The sequence below is a fragment of the Amblyomma americanum genome, chromosome 4 (assembly GCF_052857255.1).
Source record: "Amblyomma americanum isolate KBUSLIRL-KWMA chromosome 4, ASM5285725v1, whole genome shotgun sequence".
Classification (NCBI taxonomy): Eukaryota; Metazoa; Arthropoda; class Arachnida; order Ixodida; family Ixodidae; genus Amblyomma; species Amblyomma americanum.
In genome coordinates, this window is record NC_135500.1 from 196,525,230 (window position 1) to 196,539,314 (window position 14,085).

The window sequence follows — 14,085 nt, forward strand, 5'->3', positions numbered from 1 at the left end:
TACAGTCCTGCCAGTCACAAGGTGCGGCCAGTGGGGCGAACGACTGTGACCCATCTGTGATTCTCGCGTAGCTGCACAGAAAAAAAATTCCGCCCCTCTGAACGCGCAAGGTTCGAAATAGTACAAGTAAAGCTGAAGGCGTGCTGAGGTAACGTAACACGTACGACTTTCGACGCCATCTATCAAGGAGGTTATGGCATGCAAGCTGGTTGCCAGGATCATGTATGTTTGAGGGTTAATTTGGTCAAATTAACCCAGGGGTTATGTGAACTTGACATGTAATGTCCTCATTCAATGCGGGCGTCCCCATGATATGTCAAAAAGGGGTGTAGCCATTACGGGTGATATGAAAAATAAAATGGCTTGTGACGCACTACTCACATACATTTACAAGTTTCTGATTAAATCCTGTCTTCACTTTGCTTGTGCGCAAAGAACGTCATGCGTAAACTGCAGTGCATTGCGGTGCTGCGGTTTTGCTCAATGTGCCGGCTGACTACCAGATTGTTATCGACACCACAAAGACACACTCGATCGCACCTTCCATGGCCAGCAGGTCCATTGTTCTCTATGCGTGTCATCTTTTGCACCTGCCATGTACTGCACGCCTTCCTCGCCCATCTCGCGACCTCACGAGCTAAGCCATGCCGTTTTACATTGCGCATCTTCCTCGCATAGTACAAAACACCAATTAGCAATCCGCTTATCTGTATTTCAGCTGCACAATCACTTCCTGGAGTACCGCAAGTGAAAACATGCCTTTCGTATAATTCCAGGGTATCATCTCGGACGTGAACCTGTCCGGAAAAAAGCTCACCTACTGGAACATGACTCGGATCGACGAAAGAGATCACTTGGGTGGATCGCTTCGTCCCGTTTCTACCACGAGGAGGAAGACCTCTGAACGCGGCGCCTTCGCACCAGGACTGGCAGTGTACGAGGCCAGGTTCCAGCTCCGGAAGAGCCCAGTCCTGGACACGTTCATCAGACTTGACCATTGGAAGAAGGTCAGAACCCATCGTAGTAGCTCGATAGTGGCAAAATGCAAGAAACAGACGCACACTGAAGTAGCAATACACATTAAAAAACAACAGAGGCTGGTGTAACGGTGAATTCCAGTGGCAATTCATGGCACTTCCGGAATAACTTTTTCTGCTGTTTTGAGAACAAGCCTATTGTAGTGCCATACTGCAAGCACAAGGATTTGCTCACGGGACAGTACGAACGACTCCATCTAAATTTTGTTCTTAGAACGAAAAAAATCGATTTTTTGGCTGTATCTGGCTGCTTTTCGCTGTCCAGCAGGCTCACGACGTGGCCGTGAGGCTTGGTCTTCCGGCCCCGACGAGAGAGCGGCCCGCTTAGTGGTTACATATCACCACTTGCAGGACTCAATAAAGTTTTCCATCCATCCTGTTTTTCCCGCACCAAAAATGTACCTGTTTTGATGAAGTTGCGAGGAAAATTAGATTCACATTTTCCGCCACTTGATTTAAACAAACGCGGACTCTGTGACCGGCACATATGGATGTGAACGGCGGTGTTTCTTAGCCTGGAGGACCCGCACGCGTTAAAAAAAAAACTGCCATCTAAGCTCCAAAACTTGCTTGGAAAAAACATCCGGAAGTGGCGACACCAGCATTTCACTTTTTAACCTTCCCTTGCTTATAAAAGATCTGTTTTCCGTGAAAGTAGCGTCTTAGTCATTAAAACGCGGTATTCTGTCGATAGAGAGGACATAGCAGTAGCGCTAAATAACAGAGACGAAAGTAGGGAAGACAACACAAGCGCTAGTGTGTCAAGCCAGCGCTCGTGTTTTCTTTACTTTCGTCCCTGTTATTTAGCGCTACTGCTATGTCCTCTCAATCTAAGCAACAACAAGCCCAGCTTTCTACGTTAAATTTTATGGATGCAAGCTAACTTCAATTTAGCTAACTTCAATTTTTTTTTCGTGACAGATTATTGCTGTTTCACTCTTCTGTGTGTAGGTATGCTATCGCTTACAAGCAATTCCTGTTAGCTGCTCAAAGCTGTTTATGGTCCTTCTTTAATTGGCTCGCCTTACATGCTTAGCGTCATGTCTGCTGGTGAATGTCAATGTATCCGGTAACCTTGGCATGTGTACATATGTAAATAACATTTTTTCCCAATCTCTTCAGTTTAGGTTTAGTGCCCCTTAATATTAAGATTAGGGAAAGTTGTTAATCTTTCACAAACTTGATACGAGACATCGGAAAGCAAGATGCAAAACGCAAAGCGAACGCAAAGGCGCCCGTGTGCTGTTCGATGTCAGTACACTTATAAGGTCCCCAGGGGGTCGAAATTATTCCGGAGCCCTCCACTACGGCACCTCTCTCTTCTCTCAGTCCATCCTTTATCCCTTCCCTTACGGCGCGGTAAGGGTGTCCGCCGAGATGTGAGACAGATGCTACGCTATTTCCTTTCCCCAACGACCAATTTTCAATTTTTTTTCAGTAGCGTTTAGCATAAACTACATATCTATATATAAGTAAGGTTTCATTTTTTTTATTTTTTTTTTGGCGACATAGGGCGCAGTCATTCTGAATGGCTTCAACCTGGGCCGCTACTGGACACCCATGGGTCCGCAGAAGACACTGTACGTGCCTGCGGTGCTCTTCAAGCCTAACAACATCCTCAATGTCATCGAGTTGGAGCAGGCACCTTGCTCAGAGGGATCCGGCAACTGCTTCGTCGAGTTCGTCGACAAGCCCGAAATCAACGCCGCCGTGCCGTGATTTTCTTCCCCGGGGAAATACCCAAGACGAAATCAGCGCGTATACATGAAGGAACTTCTCCAAGTCTGCCATAATCGTATAGGCAGAGTTTACCGGGGTCCTCCCAAGTTCTTTTTTTGTTGTTCTTGTCATTGCACAGGCTCCAGTTTCTCGCACAGCATCACTGCCACAATTATGCACTAATCAATGCAAGCAAATGACTTCTTTTTTTCCTACTTCCACTGAAAAAACTTCCATTGATCATTGAAATCAGGAATGTCATTGTGTAGACTAAAGAAAATATTAAATCCGCACATTTCTGATCGGATGCATAATATTTTTTCTCATCTTTACCGTTACAATTCGCACACTGTTACTGCACACTTATTTCTCTTTATCTGCCCGTTTCTTACAAATTAGTGTTTGCATCACGGATTGTCATGCACCTACCAGTACATTACACCCTGGTACAGTTCAGTTATGAAAGGTTCCGCTCGCAGTCTGGATTGTCGAACTTTCCACTGAAAAAGTAATATGTAACAATACAATCTAATCTCAATCTGAAATATTTAAAAAACATCCACGATCTGCCACCGATCGTCAGCAAAAAAGAGCAATCAGCAGCTTATGTCTGCAGACCCGACATCGCAGCTTGCTGCGGTGACTCGGGCTGCCGACGTCATGTCCCGGCATCACCTACTTGATGCAGTGCGGGACCGCGCAGTGGCCCAGGGACCCAGCTGGGTCTAAAACTCATTTGCTCAATAAAGTTTTTCTGTCTGTCTGTCAGCAGCTTGCGGAACAGCCAGTCGGGCAGCCGGCCCTTCAGCTCCAAGCGCCCACCAGTGCCATGGGACATATGCGCTAGCATTCGCTTAGATCAACAGTGTGTCTGGCAGTGCGCGTATTCAGGCTGATGATGATGATGATGGTGGTGGTGGTGGTGGTGTGATAATGATGATGATGATTATGATGACAATGATGATGTGTCTGGCGATGCCTGCGATGCGTGTGAGACAACGATGAAACGGCGCAATCTTGACAATGGAGAAAGACACAAATAAGAAGGAGAAGAAGAAGTTTATTTTCCACCGATGTAGGAGGCCCTCTACTCCCCGCCCCCGGCGCGGAAGAAGGGACGGGGGCCGGGGCCTCCGCGACTAAAGACAAACGAAGTTACAGTGTTTCTTCGCGACTTCCGTCGCCTGGCGGAGGCACATAGAACTTGACGTGGACGAGGTAAGAAGTGACGACCATTTACATAATCTCGACTATTAGCGGCAAGTAGGGCCCGTAAATCTATAAGCAGTCTGAAGTTATAAGGCATGCACGAATTTAAGATCTTGCCTTAATGCCTGAAGGCGGACCTAAGTAGTATTAGTAAATAAAAGGTGGCCGAGTTGGATTCCTAATATTGCTATTGTAAAAGGTAAGCGCTGTAAAAGGCTAGTGACTATATTGGCCGAGCCCAGAGCACTCACAATTTTCGAAGCACGCCTCCATAAATGATTCCCTCATGCTCTCAAACTTATATTTCCGTGTTCTCCGCACGCGTAGCTGGAGGTACGAGTTCCGGAATGATGACGTTACTGCCCGGTTCTTGGCCAACACCCCAAAGGGGCTGTTTGCCAACAAAACTGCGCGAAGACGACGGGACAAGAAGGGGCACAAAGACGCACGCACAAAGCGCAGGCCGCTTGTACCTTGTTCTTAGGAAGAATAGAACCCACCTACGTCACACCAAGACGGAGCCACATGCTGAGTGCCGCGGTCTTCCATGCGTAATTACGCGGTTTGGATTGAAATTTTTGACGTCTATATCTCCGGGTATAGGTGCGTTACTAAAATTGCACAAAATAGAATAACTTTTGAATGCCACTGACTCCAAGGTTTCAGCATAAACATACACGCTATCTGCAGTACATTAAATGTTAATGCATTTTAGTTGAATACTCACGTTATGATTACAATTTTTCTCACTGTTATTTTTTCTAAATTATTAAGGCCTAATTTTGGACAACTTGTATGTATACTAATGTCCAAAGCATTATTTGAAAGAAAAAAACGCAAGAAAAAATTTTGTGTCTATACTCCTTCAATCGCTCCGTCGGAACCGTTCGTTGTTCCTACATCCACGGTTTAAGTTCGGTGACCCTGCGGCCGACTATACGTAGGCTTACAAAGCCAAGCTGAAACTCGCCCGCATTCACACCTCGATGAAGAAACCAAGTTGGTATCGAAACGTCGTGTTTTATTACACGAACTTGGTTGGCTTTCATTTCTCATTTAAGTTTTGTATTCCCAATAACACAGACCTCTATCGGATTTTTAATTTTGAATCTTTAGTAATGCGCTACATCTATTTCTCCAAGTTACATACAAAGGCAAGATCGCCAGCAAATCGAAGAGTACTTGAAGACGTTCTCCGTAAACTGTTAGCACCAATTATTGGAATACCTCTTGTAAACCTACGATAAATTGCAGCAAAAGTACGAACTTCTAACACATTTCTTGTTCGAGCTCGTCCTGGGTGATTTTTTGTTTTCATTTTTCCTCCGGAGAACTATGGTTTCTGTGCCATCTTACATATTTTCTAGCACATTTGCATACTCCTCTTCTACAACCTGGTTGCACAATGCCTGCATTACTGCTGGTGTTTCCACTGAATCAAGTATTTTCTCGTAATCTCTTAAATTTGTATCTGGGCGCTAGTTATATTCTCCCAATGGTCTGAATCGGGTCATTTGACAAGCACGCTTTCCGGAATTTAAAGTGTTCTCTCAGATGATTGAATTCGACCGTTACTGTATTTCGATTGTCGATACCTCCCTGTGAGCAAAGGACATTACCCTGAGCAGTCTACAATTACTCAAGTTTTTATCCTTTTTTTACGGCTTAGTATAAGTTAGCATTCCTCCGTGCCTAAGGTGCGCTTCAAGTAATGGGGCATTGCGTGTACAAGGTGACAAGCTTTTATCTAACGGTTTCTCCATCACGTTTCTACAGATCTGCAGCCGTCTCTCCAGGAGCACCGAATATGTGAAGGCAGAAATATACTGTCCCGTTTTGTTTTTATCTTTCTATAAAGAAAGTTAAATTCGCTTTGCCTTCCAGGAAACCCACTAATTCGCCCCTGGTAGGAGCTCTTGTGAATACGCCCTCTGTTGTCACGTGACTGAGGCCTTCTGGGAGTTCTATCGCTTGGCGACTTCATGCCTCTGTGATCTCGCGTGGCTGTCAGCAGGGAAGGCAGCGCACTCCACACATCTACACTATGCGACGTGTGTACCTTTCTAGTATAAGAGGCTGTGCTGTACACTGTTGCATAGGCGCCATGACATGGCTTCTCGGTGGTTAAGACAGTGGCACAGTGGAGGGTGGTGGCAATCAGCACGGGTTGGTGGCCATGGTTGCCCAGGTTGGCCGAAGCTGATTCCCACTCTCAGTGCTGCGAGAACCGCCCTTACCCCACAGGGGCACGCTAGGCGTGTCGGTGAGTGGCGCCACCGTGGGTTTCCCCAGCTATTGCGCGTCTCATCCATGTTCGAACCGGGGTCCCGCAGGAGCACCTCTGTTGGCCCTTGGGTGTCGGTGTGTGGCGACACCGCGTACTCCGAGCACAACGTGCTTCCTACCCGAGCCCGGGGGGGGCCGGCCCACAGGAGCACCGCCGCTGTCAGTCAGCAGCGCGCGGCCGCCGGTGAGTGGCGCCACCGTGGGTTCGTCCAGCCAACCAGGGGTGCTTCGAGGACTGCGATGGCATGGCATGATCCTTCGGAGCAGAGACCCCGGTATAGCCGGTATCCGCGGTGGCGCCTTGCCGCCAGGGCGTCACCGCGGGTGCCAAAAAAAATCGTCCCCTTCTGGGCTCAGGTTGGGAATGCAACCCACAGGGGCAGCACAGCGTGGCACGCCACGGTGCTGTTCGGTGATTAGCGCCACCGTGGGTACCGAGCTGAAGACCCGTTTCGATTCCGGATGGAAGCGCACTTCGCAGGAGCACTTCGGTTAGCCACCGTTGGTGTCGGTGTCTTGGCGTCACCGCGAACTCCCAGCCAATAAAAAATATTTTGTAGAACTTGTTATTTTTGTTTATTTATTTTTTGTAACTACATCTTGTTGAAAGAGCCAGTAGCCAGACCCTCTCCGGGGTCTCGTGTTTGCTTACCGCTTTGTAACTGTATCACTTAGCATGGTCACCTACCTGGCTGGTTAAAATCAATGAAATGATCTATAATATCTACTTGGCATACATTAATGTGATACACTAAATTTCAGCTCCCCTTCCTTGAACAGGACAAATTAAGTGAACGAGCCTTCAACTTCTTTTCTCCCCTTGTCTCAGCCACACACGTCATTGCCTGTGTGACTGACTCTACGAAAGTTCCCTAATTAACTTGTGCCTGACATGTGAAACAAGTAATGCAACTGCACTAAACTAAAAAGTATACGGGAGATATACCCTGTATATACCCTTCCTTTTGCTTTATATTAAAGATTATGTTGTCTCATTCACTCTTAGTTTTCCGTAACAGAGCCTTTGTATCTGGGACATTCCATCGCTAACGACTCAAGTGTGGCGCTCGACCACATCCGATTTATATGAAGAACTTTGTGGTAATTTTGAGTATGGCGAATAGTAATCGCCCTCATTATTTTTCGCGAAAAAAAATTTTCACCGGCCCTTAAAATGAGGATTGGTGCGGATATGGACATGAGAAAGAGTATTTTAAAAAACATATTCTTAGCGCACAACTGGAATTGCTGTTTTTCCTTGAGTTACACATGCTCCTTCATACTGCAGCATAAGTCACAGAAGAAAATTTGGTTTTTGTTCATTTGTATATTTGTTTCAATACCCAAAAAATGACACTATTTCGTGAATTTTTTCATAAACATCCTTTTTTTCGGGCCCATTAAACAATTCTGTAAATCTGACAAGACGCTGTACAACAAAAGGAAAAATAAATTTGGAACATAAGCTGTGCTTATATCTGCAGCATAAAATATAAAATACATAAAAAACACCTTTTTTTTTCAAGTGTTCGGCTGCAGATTGCAAGCATTGGGGGTCCACATAAAAACATAATTTGTTTTCCGTGGCAGTTTTTTGCTTACGAAGGCTAGGTCACATATTAGACAACCAGACACTCTTTGTGATCGCTACGAAGCAGGGGTGCACGAAAGGAACATTTTCGAGTAGAATACGAATACTTAGCTTTGAATGTTGAAACGAATATTGAATAATAAAGTGCAGACGTGTTTATTCAAGACTGCCTTTTAATTTTACATCATTCACCAATGAACTCTGGCGAAGAATGGATCCTTAAGCTTTAGCTCCAGGGACATGATCCGATTAAGATCACAGGTTAAAACAAATTCCTGTTACGATAACAGAATAACTATCTTGCCGCTGCCGCAAGAGGCCGTGAAGCAATGTGAAAAAAAAATATGTTGCTCAGAGTAACATCTTTATGCTTACAAAAATGAAAATCGAGCCTGTGCTGAAAACAATTCTACCTTCCCTGGAGCGTGCGCCGAGATGACGGTGTCGTTAAAGTTCGCCAAACCTTGGCCACGAAATCGAAAAGTCGCGCTTGTGGAATAACTCCTGTGCATTGGCTTTGTCACAAATATTCTTGCTTTCTCGAATAATCGAAATGCACTTTATACTCAGCTTTCCAAATGGAGTACAAAAATTGTTTAATATTCGATTCACATTCCTAACTTTCCGAATATTCGCTCACTCCTGCTACTCCTCGGATTCGCGGCCACAAGAGCATATCGGTGACTTGTGCACTTTGCTTTCTAGATACTCGTATCCTACCGCGTGCTTACCAAGACTGGGCGCCGCGCAAGCTTCTCGTCATCGTCCCATCATCCCATCGTATCATCGAGTGCTTTGCCTGTCTACTGGTGTCTTTACACTTCCTTTTACACTTCCTAGTTTGATAACAACCAACCCTAAGAAATTTTGGAACACTGTTAATCCTAAAAGCGCTAGTACGGTTCCTGTTCTTTTGGGTGTAAACGGCAGCACCCTACCTATAGAACCTATAGAACAGTGTGCAGAACAATTCAATAGCCACTTCTCACAAGTTTTCACGGAAGAATTGTCCATTTACAACCCACTGCTGCTTCCTGAGGCCGATATCCAGATTCCCTTTTCACTCATCCACATATCTGCGCTTGGCGTGGCTCGTGCAATTGAACGCCTACCTCACCATACTAGCCCAGGACCCAGTGGTATCAACGCGAAACCGTTAAAAATTACCTGCCAGCACACAGCTTTCCTGCTATCTCTCATTTTCCAGCAGTCACTCGATACGATATGTGTGCCAGAAGATTGGAGGTCCGCTTATATCATCCCGGTATTTAAATCTGGAGACAGATCCGTTTCTAACGATTACAGGCCAATTTCTCTAACCTCGATATGTTACAAGGTACTCGAACACATTATATACGCTAACATTATGACTCATCTTAACCTGAACAACTTGCTTCATAACAACCAACATGGCTTCCGCAAGCATTAATCGTGTCAGACACAGTTATTTGAGTTAATAACGGACCTTCATCAAGCAACCGACTCTTCCCTCCACATTGACTCCATCTTTATTGATTTCTCTAAAGCCTTTGATCGCGTGCCTCATAACCGCCTGATGATAAAGATACGCAACCTGCAGCTGAATCAACGCATTTCTAACAAACCGCTTTCAGTCAGTTAAGTTAGGGAACTTCTTATCAAGACGTACAGGTGTTGCTTCAGGAGTACATCAAGGTTCGGTGCTGGTTCCACTGCTTTTCTTAGTATATATTAATGACATCACGTTGAACATAACATCAACAATACGATTATTTGCAGACGAATGTATAATTTACCGAGTAATATCGAGCCCTTGCGACATCACTGCTCTCCAGACTGATCTTGATGAGCTAACTCATTGGTGCGGCAGGTGGCAAATGGTAATTAACGCAGATAAAACTAAACATCTCAAGTTTACTTCCGCTGCTAACACGAGTCCTAATGCCTACACAGTTAATAATACTATCACTGAAACTGCATCGTCGGTAAAATACCTCGGTGTTATTTTTAGCTCTAATTTATCCTGGAGCTCTCATATTGAACTGATCACTACCAAAGTCTTAAAAAAAACTTGGTCTTCTTAAACGGCGACAACACCAAACCAACCAGGACACAAAACTACACGCATACAATATGCTAATCAGGCCTGCAATAGAATACGCGTTAGTGATCTGGAACCCTCATTATACCTATCTTATTAGCATGTTGGAATCTGTGCAAAACAAGGCTGCTCGATTCATCCTTTCCCGTTACTGTCGGTATCAAAGTGTAACAGCACTGAAAATATCGCTCCATCTCCCGCCTCTGGTCATGTGCAGAAAATTCAGCCGTTTATCTTTTTTTCATACTCTCTACCACAGCAGCACACCATTTGCAAGTTCACATCTTCTCCCGGCACCGCACACATCGGCACGTGCAGATCATATGAAGAAGACTAAACCCATTTTCGCTCGGACAGAACGACACAAATACTCACCTTTGGCCCTGGCTATTGAAGAGTGGAATTCGCTTCCTTCTAGCATTGCGGCTATCGCTGGAACATCATCATTTCGAACAGCTCTTTGGTCATACTTTGAAAATTCCAATGTAGAATGATGTGCGTTTTTTTTTTCTCGTTTGCTTCAGTGTGTGCGTGTCGGCCGTAACGTTCCATAAAACGTTAGATGTCATGTTTTGTAACTTCTCAAGGTGCAATTTTTGTTTCGTTTTGTGGGATTTGCTACATGTGCATTTTTCCGGTACCTGTTCCAAGCCATCCCCCCCCCCCCTCCTATTAACTTGTACCTGGCTTCTTAACTTGTTTATTTCTGTCTTCAGCCGTTCATATGCTGCGTTGCATATTTGTAAAGTTTTCGTTAATGAATCCCCCCCCCCCTATGTAATGCCGCATTGGGCATTTATGATATTGAAATAAATAAATAAATAAAATTAAGTTTACCCTTTAACAGCACAAATCTCAATCCCAAAATTCTTACTAGTTTAAGATTTATGCGCAGTTAACTACACCACTATTTGCAACGCGCGCACACGGTCGGTCGCAGATGCCCTTCTGCCGGCAGGCGCATCCTCGAAAGAAATGTAAAGATTTTTTTTACTTATTTCCTTTTCCAGGAAAGAAACGTGAGATCTCTGCTTACCACGCCAGTGCTTGCTATGCCTAGCAACATTGAAGACGGTCACCCGATCCGTGAATCTGCAGAGGGCCTTGGACTTCTGCGAAAAGAATCGGAGATGAGGCGCAAATACAGCTAGCTCCCTTTGAGAGAGGCAGGAAATATGTTGGAGAAAGAAGGAATAGCTGGAAGAGTGAGCGGTAGTGCCGGGCGTCGATAAAACAATCTGAGAAGCGACCGCTCTCTCTCTTTTTCCACATTATCCCGCGGAAGAAGGAGCACACGACAGCTTGTTTTGCTCTGGGATGGAGTCTTATGCCACTTCTACTCTACTTGCGTTGGCGTTGCTGGCTCCACTGACAGTCGCTACAAGTGTGAGTATGAAAATTTGGCAATTTGTGTCGAGCCCAGACTGCACTGCGACGTGAGTTGCTGAGTCCTGCAACTCGGAACTAGATAAAGCAACCCTGACAACTGTCAACTCAAAGCTTTCTTGCAGCAGGCACTCGAAAACATACCTGACGAATGGTTCGTTACTTAACCAATGGGCGAGCACTGTTAGCGTGCCTTTTAGTGTGTTAAATAAGCTGTTTAATTATTTCGACGTGATTGTCCTGCAACGCGAGTTGTTGACTCCGAGTATTCGGAATTCGATGAAGCAACCCTGACAAATTGTCAACTCAAACATTCTTGTAGCAGTCACTCGAAAACACACCTGCCAGGAAAGAACGGTTCGTCACTCAACCAGTGGGCGAGCGCTGTCGGACCGTCTTGTAGTTTTTTTTTAATAAACTGTTGATTTATTGCGATGTGAATCGCTAAGTGACGAAGTTAGTAAGCGAGTTTCGTGCTGTTAAATTCATGTATGCATTTCTTTACACAACAATCAGTCAGTTTCGGAATGGCGATAAATTAGTTATGACGGACAGAATATTTCTCTCGGTGGGCTAGTGATGAATTTAGGCAGCCGCAATGCCAAGCAAAATATGCAAAATCGATTTCATTGCCATATGTATCGAAGAGTGATGGCTACCAAACGCACTTTATCTGGATGGAAAGAGTGCGTTGGCGCAATTTACTTAGGCTGACGAAAGAGGCAGCAGCATCCCGAAGTCAGAAACAACAGCTGGTGATAACGGGCGGATGGAATTATTTGTAACAGATTAATACGATTTGCAAATTCTAGGCAGTGTCACCTCAACATCAAAGCTGCGGCACAATATCACAGCCTCATGTCTGTGACTCATGAAGCCGCCTGCAGCGGAGGACTAGCGATTAAGGTCCGTTGGGGTTTAACGTCCCAAAGCGACTCGGGCTATGAGGGACACCGTATAGTGAAGGGCTCCGGAAATTTCTACCACCTGGGGTTCTTTAACGTGCACTGACATCGCACAGTACACGGGCCTCTAGAATTTCGCCTCCATCGAAATTCGACCGCCGCGACCGGCATCGAACCCGTGTCTTCCGGGCCAGCAGCCGAGCGCCGTAACCACTCAGCCACCGCGGCGGCCGATTAAGGTCGACCCCCGGTAACTGGGAAGGGAAGAAAACATACCGATCTCATTTTTCTCTATAGTGCCATTATACTTACGTGACTTTAGTGAGATTGCACCATCCTCATCCAAGCCATGTCCACTAAAGGACGAAGTCAACCCCCACTGATCTACAATGGAGACCTGATTTAAGCCTCCTAGAGCCACCCCCCCCCCTTCCTACCTCAGATTTTATAACCTAACCTACAATAGACCCTCTGTCGCCCTTGCCTGCGTTCCTTCGGTACCATCGCACTGCATGGTATTTTCTCCTCTTGATTTCTACTACGATAACGTCGACTGGAGCCTGTTCTGCAATGCACGCTTATGTTGCACCCGTCATTTCGCTTTTATTAGTTCGTTGCGCTGTCGTTTATCTAATTTCCTGCCTTTCGTTAGCGTCAAGTTTCCGCTCCCCAGCTGAGAAGTGGTAGGATACGGCTTCTACATACCTATCCATTGACATTGAATGAAGAAGCTATTTGTTGTAGAATATTTATGGTATTGCGCAAATGGACGCGATATATTTATAAGTTGGGCTTCTGTCGGCGGGACGACTTGGAGGAACAGTCTTGGACAAAAGTCTTAAGGCTGAAGGCCTTTCACTTCCGCCGCATAACAGAACCATTACGGTACTATTAAAGACCGAATGACCTTTAAATGTTAGCAGAAGGGTTCTTCTTGTGGTAGAGAAGCTTCATGCTTGACGTGTTTTCAATGATCGGCTACACGGAGCATTCTAGGAACATTCATGTTGCTGCAGATGAAGCCTGTGGCTTTAAGACTTTTGACCGAGACTACGTACGAGAGGCGTCGAACACGGAACATGATCGAGTTACACGAACGACTTAGTATGCGGCGTAACACAGAATGTTTGGGTTGGGTTTTGACGGCTCTAGGTTGTCGTCTGCGGGTAAATCTAATAATGGATAAATGGTTTGCTGCAATTTTTATCACTCATTTCACTGGAAGGATTCGAGCCTGTTAGCCCATTCAATGCTCCGTGGTCGATGTGCAATGTCAATTCTTTCGCCTCAAAGTTTGATCACTAATTTACCCGACTCGGACAACGCCTCCCGTGCGGTATCGTTAAGGCCGAAAAAACGCGGCTACCGTGGAGGGTTCTGTTCTCACAGCCACACAGTATGGCGGCTAAGATTAGGAGCGTGTTTCCCTCTATCTTCAGAAAGTGTCTCCTCACGCCTTGATGGCGACTCAGGTTCCCCCCCCCCCCCTTTTACACAGATGTATTCTATATTTACAGAGTTTCCTTCTAATCTCATGAAAGGATGTGTCACTTTCAGAAAGCTTAGAACGGGTCGGCTTTATCTCTCTGATGAGAGCGGCATGGCCAGATATAAATTTCTCGGGAGTGATAGTACTTGAGAGCATGCTTGCGTGGAGATGAGCATGTGCAAAGCACGGGGATTGGTTATCTGTTCACTGCGCTACCATTACTGCCAAAGGCTCTTAAAAGGGAGACCGGTCATGTTAAATGAATAAAATAATAATGATTGCAAACATGTAAAAAAATAAGCTGTTAGAATTAAGCTGGCTTAAACAGAAAACGCAGAAGGACACGCAAATGGGTTAAGCGTATACCTACAGCTACAGGTCTT

General features: G+C 45.4%; 2 protein-coding genes across 2 annotated transcripts in view; both read left to right on the forward strand.

The window, feature by feature from the left end:
• The window catches only part of LOC144128974 (beta-galactosidase-like), a 29,273-nt gene extending 26,215 nt beyond the window's left edge, over positions 1-3,058 (forward strand). The window contains exons 14-15 of the mRNA XM_077662822.1: positions 777-1,007; positions 2,550-3,058. Of these exons, the coding sequence (XP_077518948.1) occupies positions 777-1,007; positions 2,550-2,756 (438 nt within the window). The 3' untranslated portion in view covers positions 2,757-3,058. The remainder of the gene's footprint in view (positions 1-776; positions 1,008-2,549) is intronic.
• Positions 3,059-3,873: 815 nt separating this feature from the next.
• The window catches only part of LOC144129954 (uncharacterized), a 55,112-nt gene continuing 44,900 nt past the window's right edge, over positions 3,874-14,085 (forward strand). The window contains exons 1-2 of the mRNA XM_077664007.1: positions 3,874-3,974; positions 10,933-11,308. Coding sequence (XP_077520133.1) covers positions 11,240-11,308 — 69 coding nt within the window. The 5' untranslated portion in view covers positions 3,874-3,974; positions 10,933-11,239. The remainder of the gene's footprint in view (positions 3,975-10,932; positions 11,309-14,085) is intronic.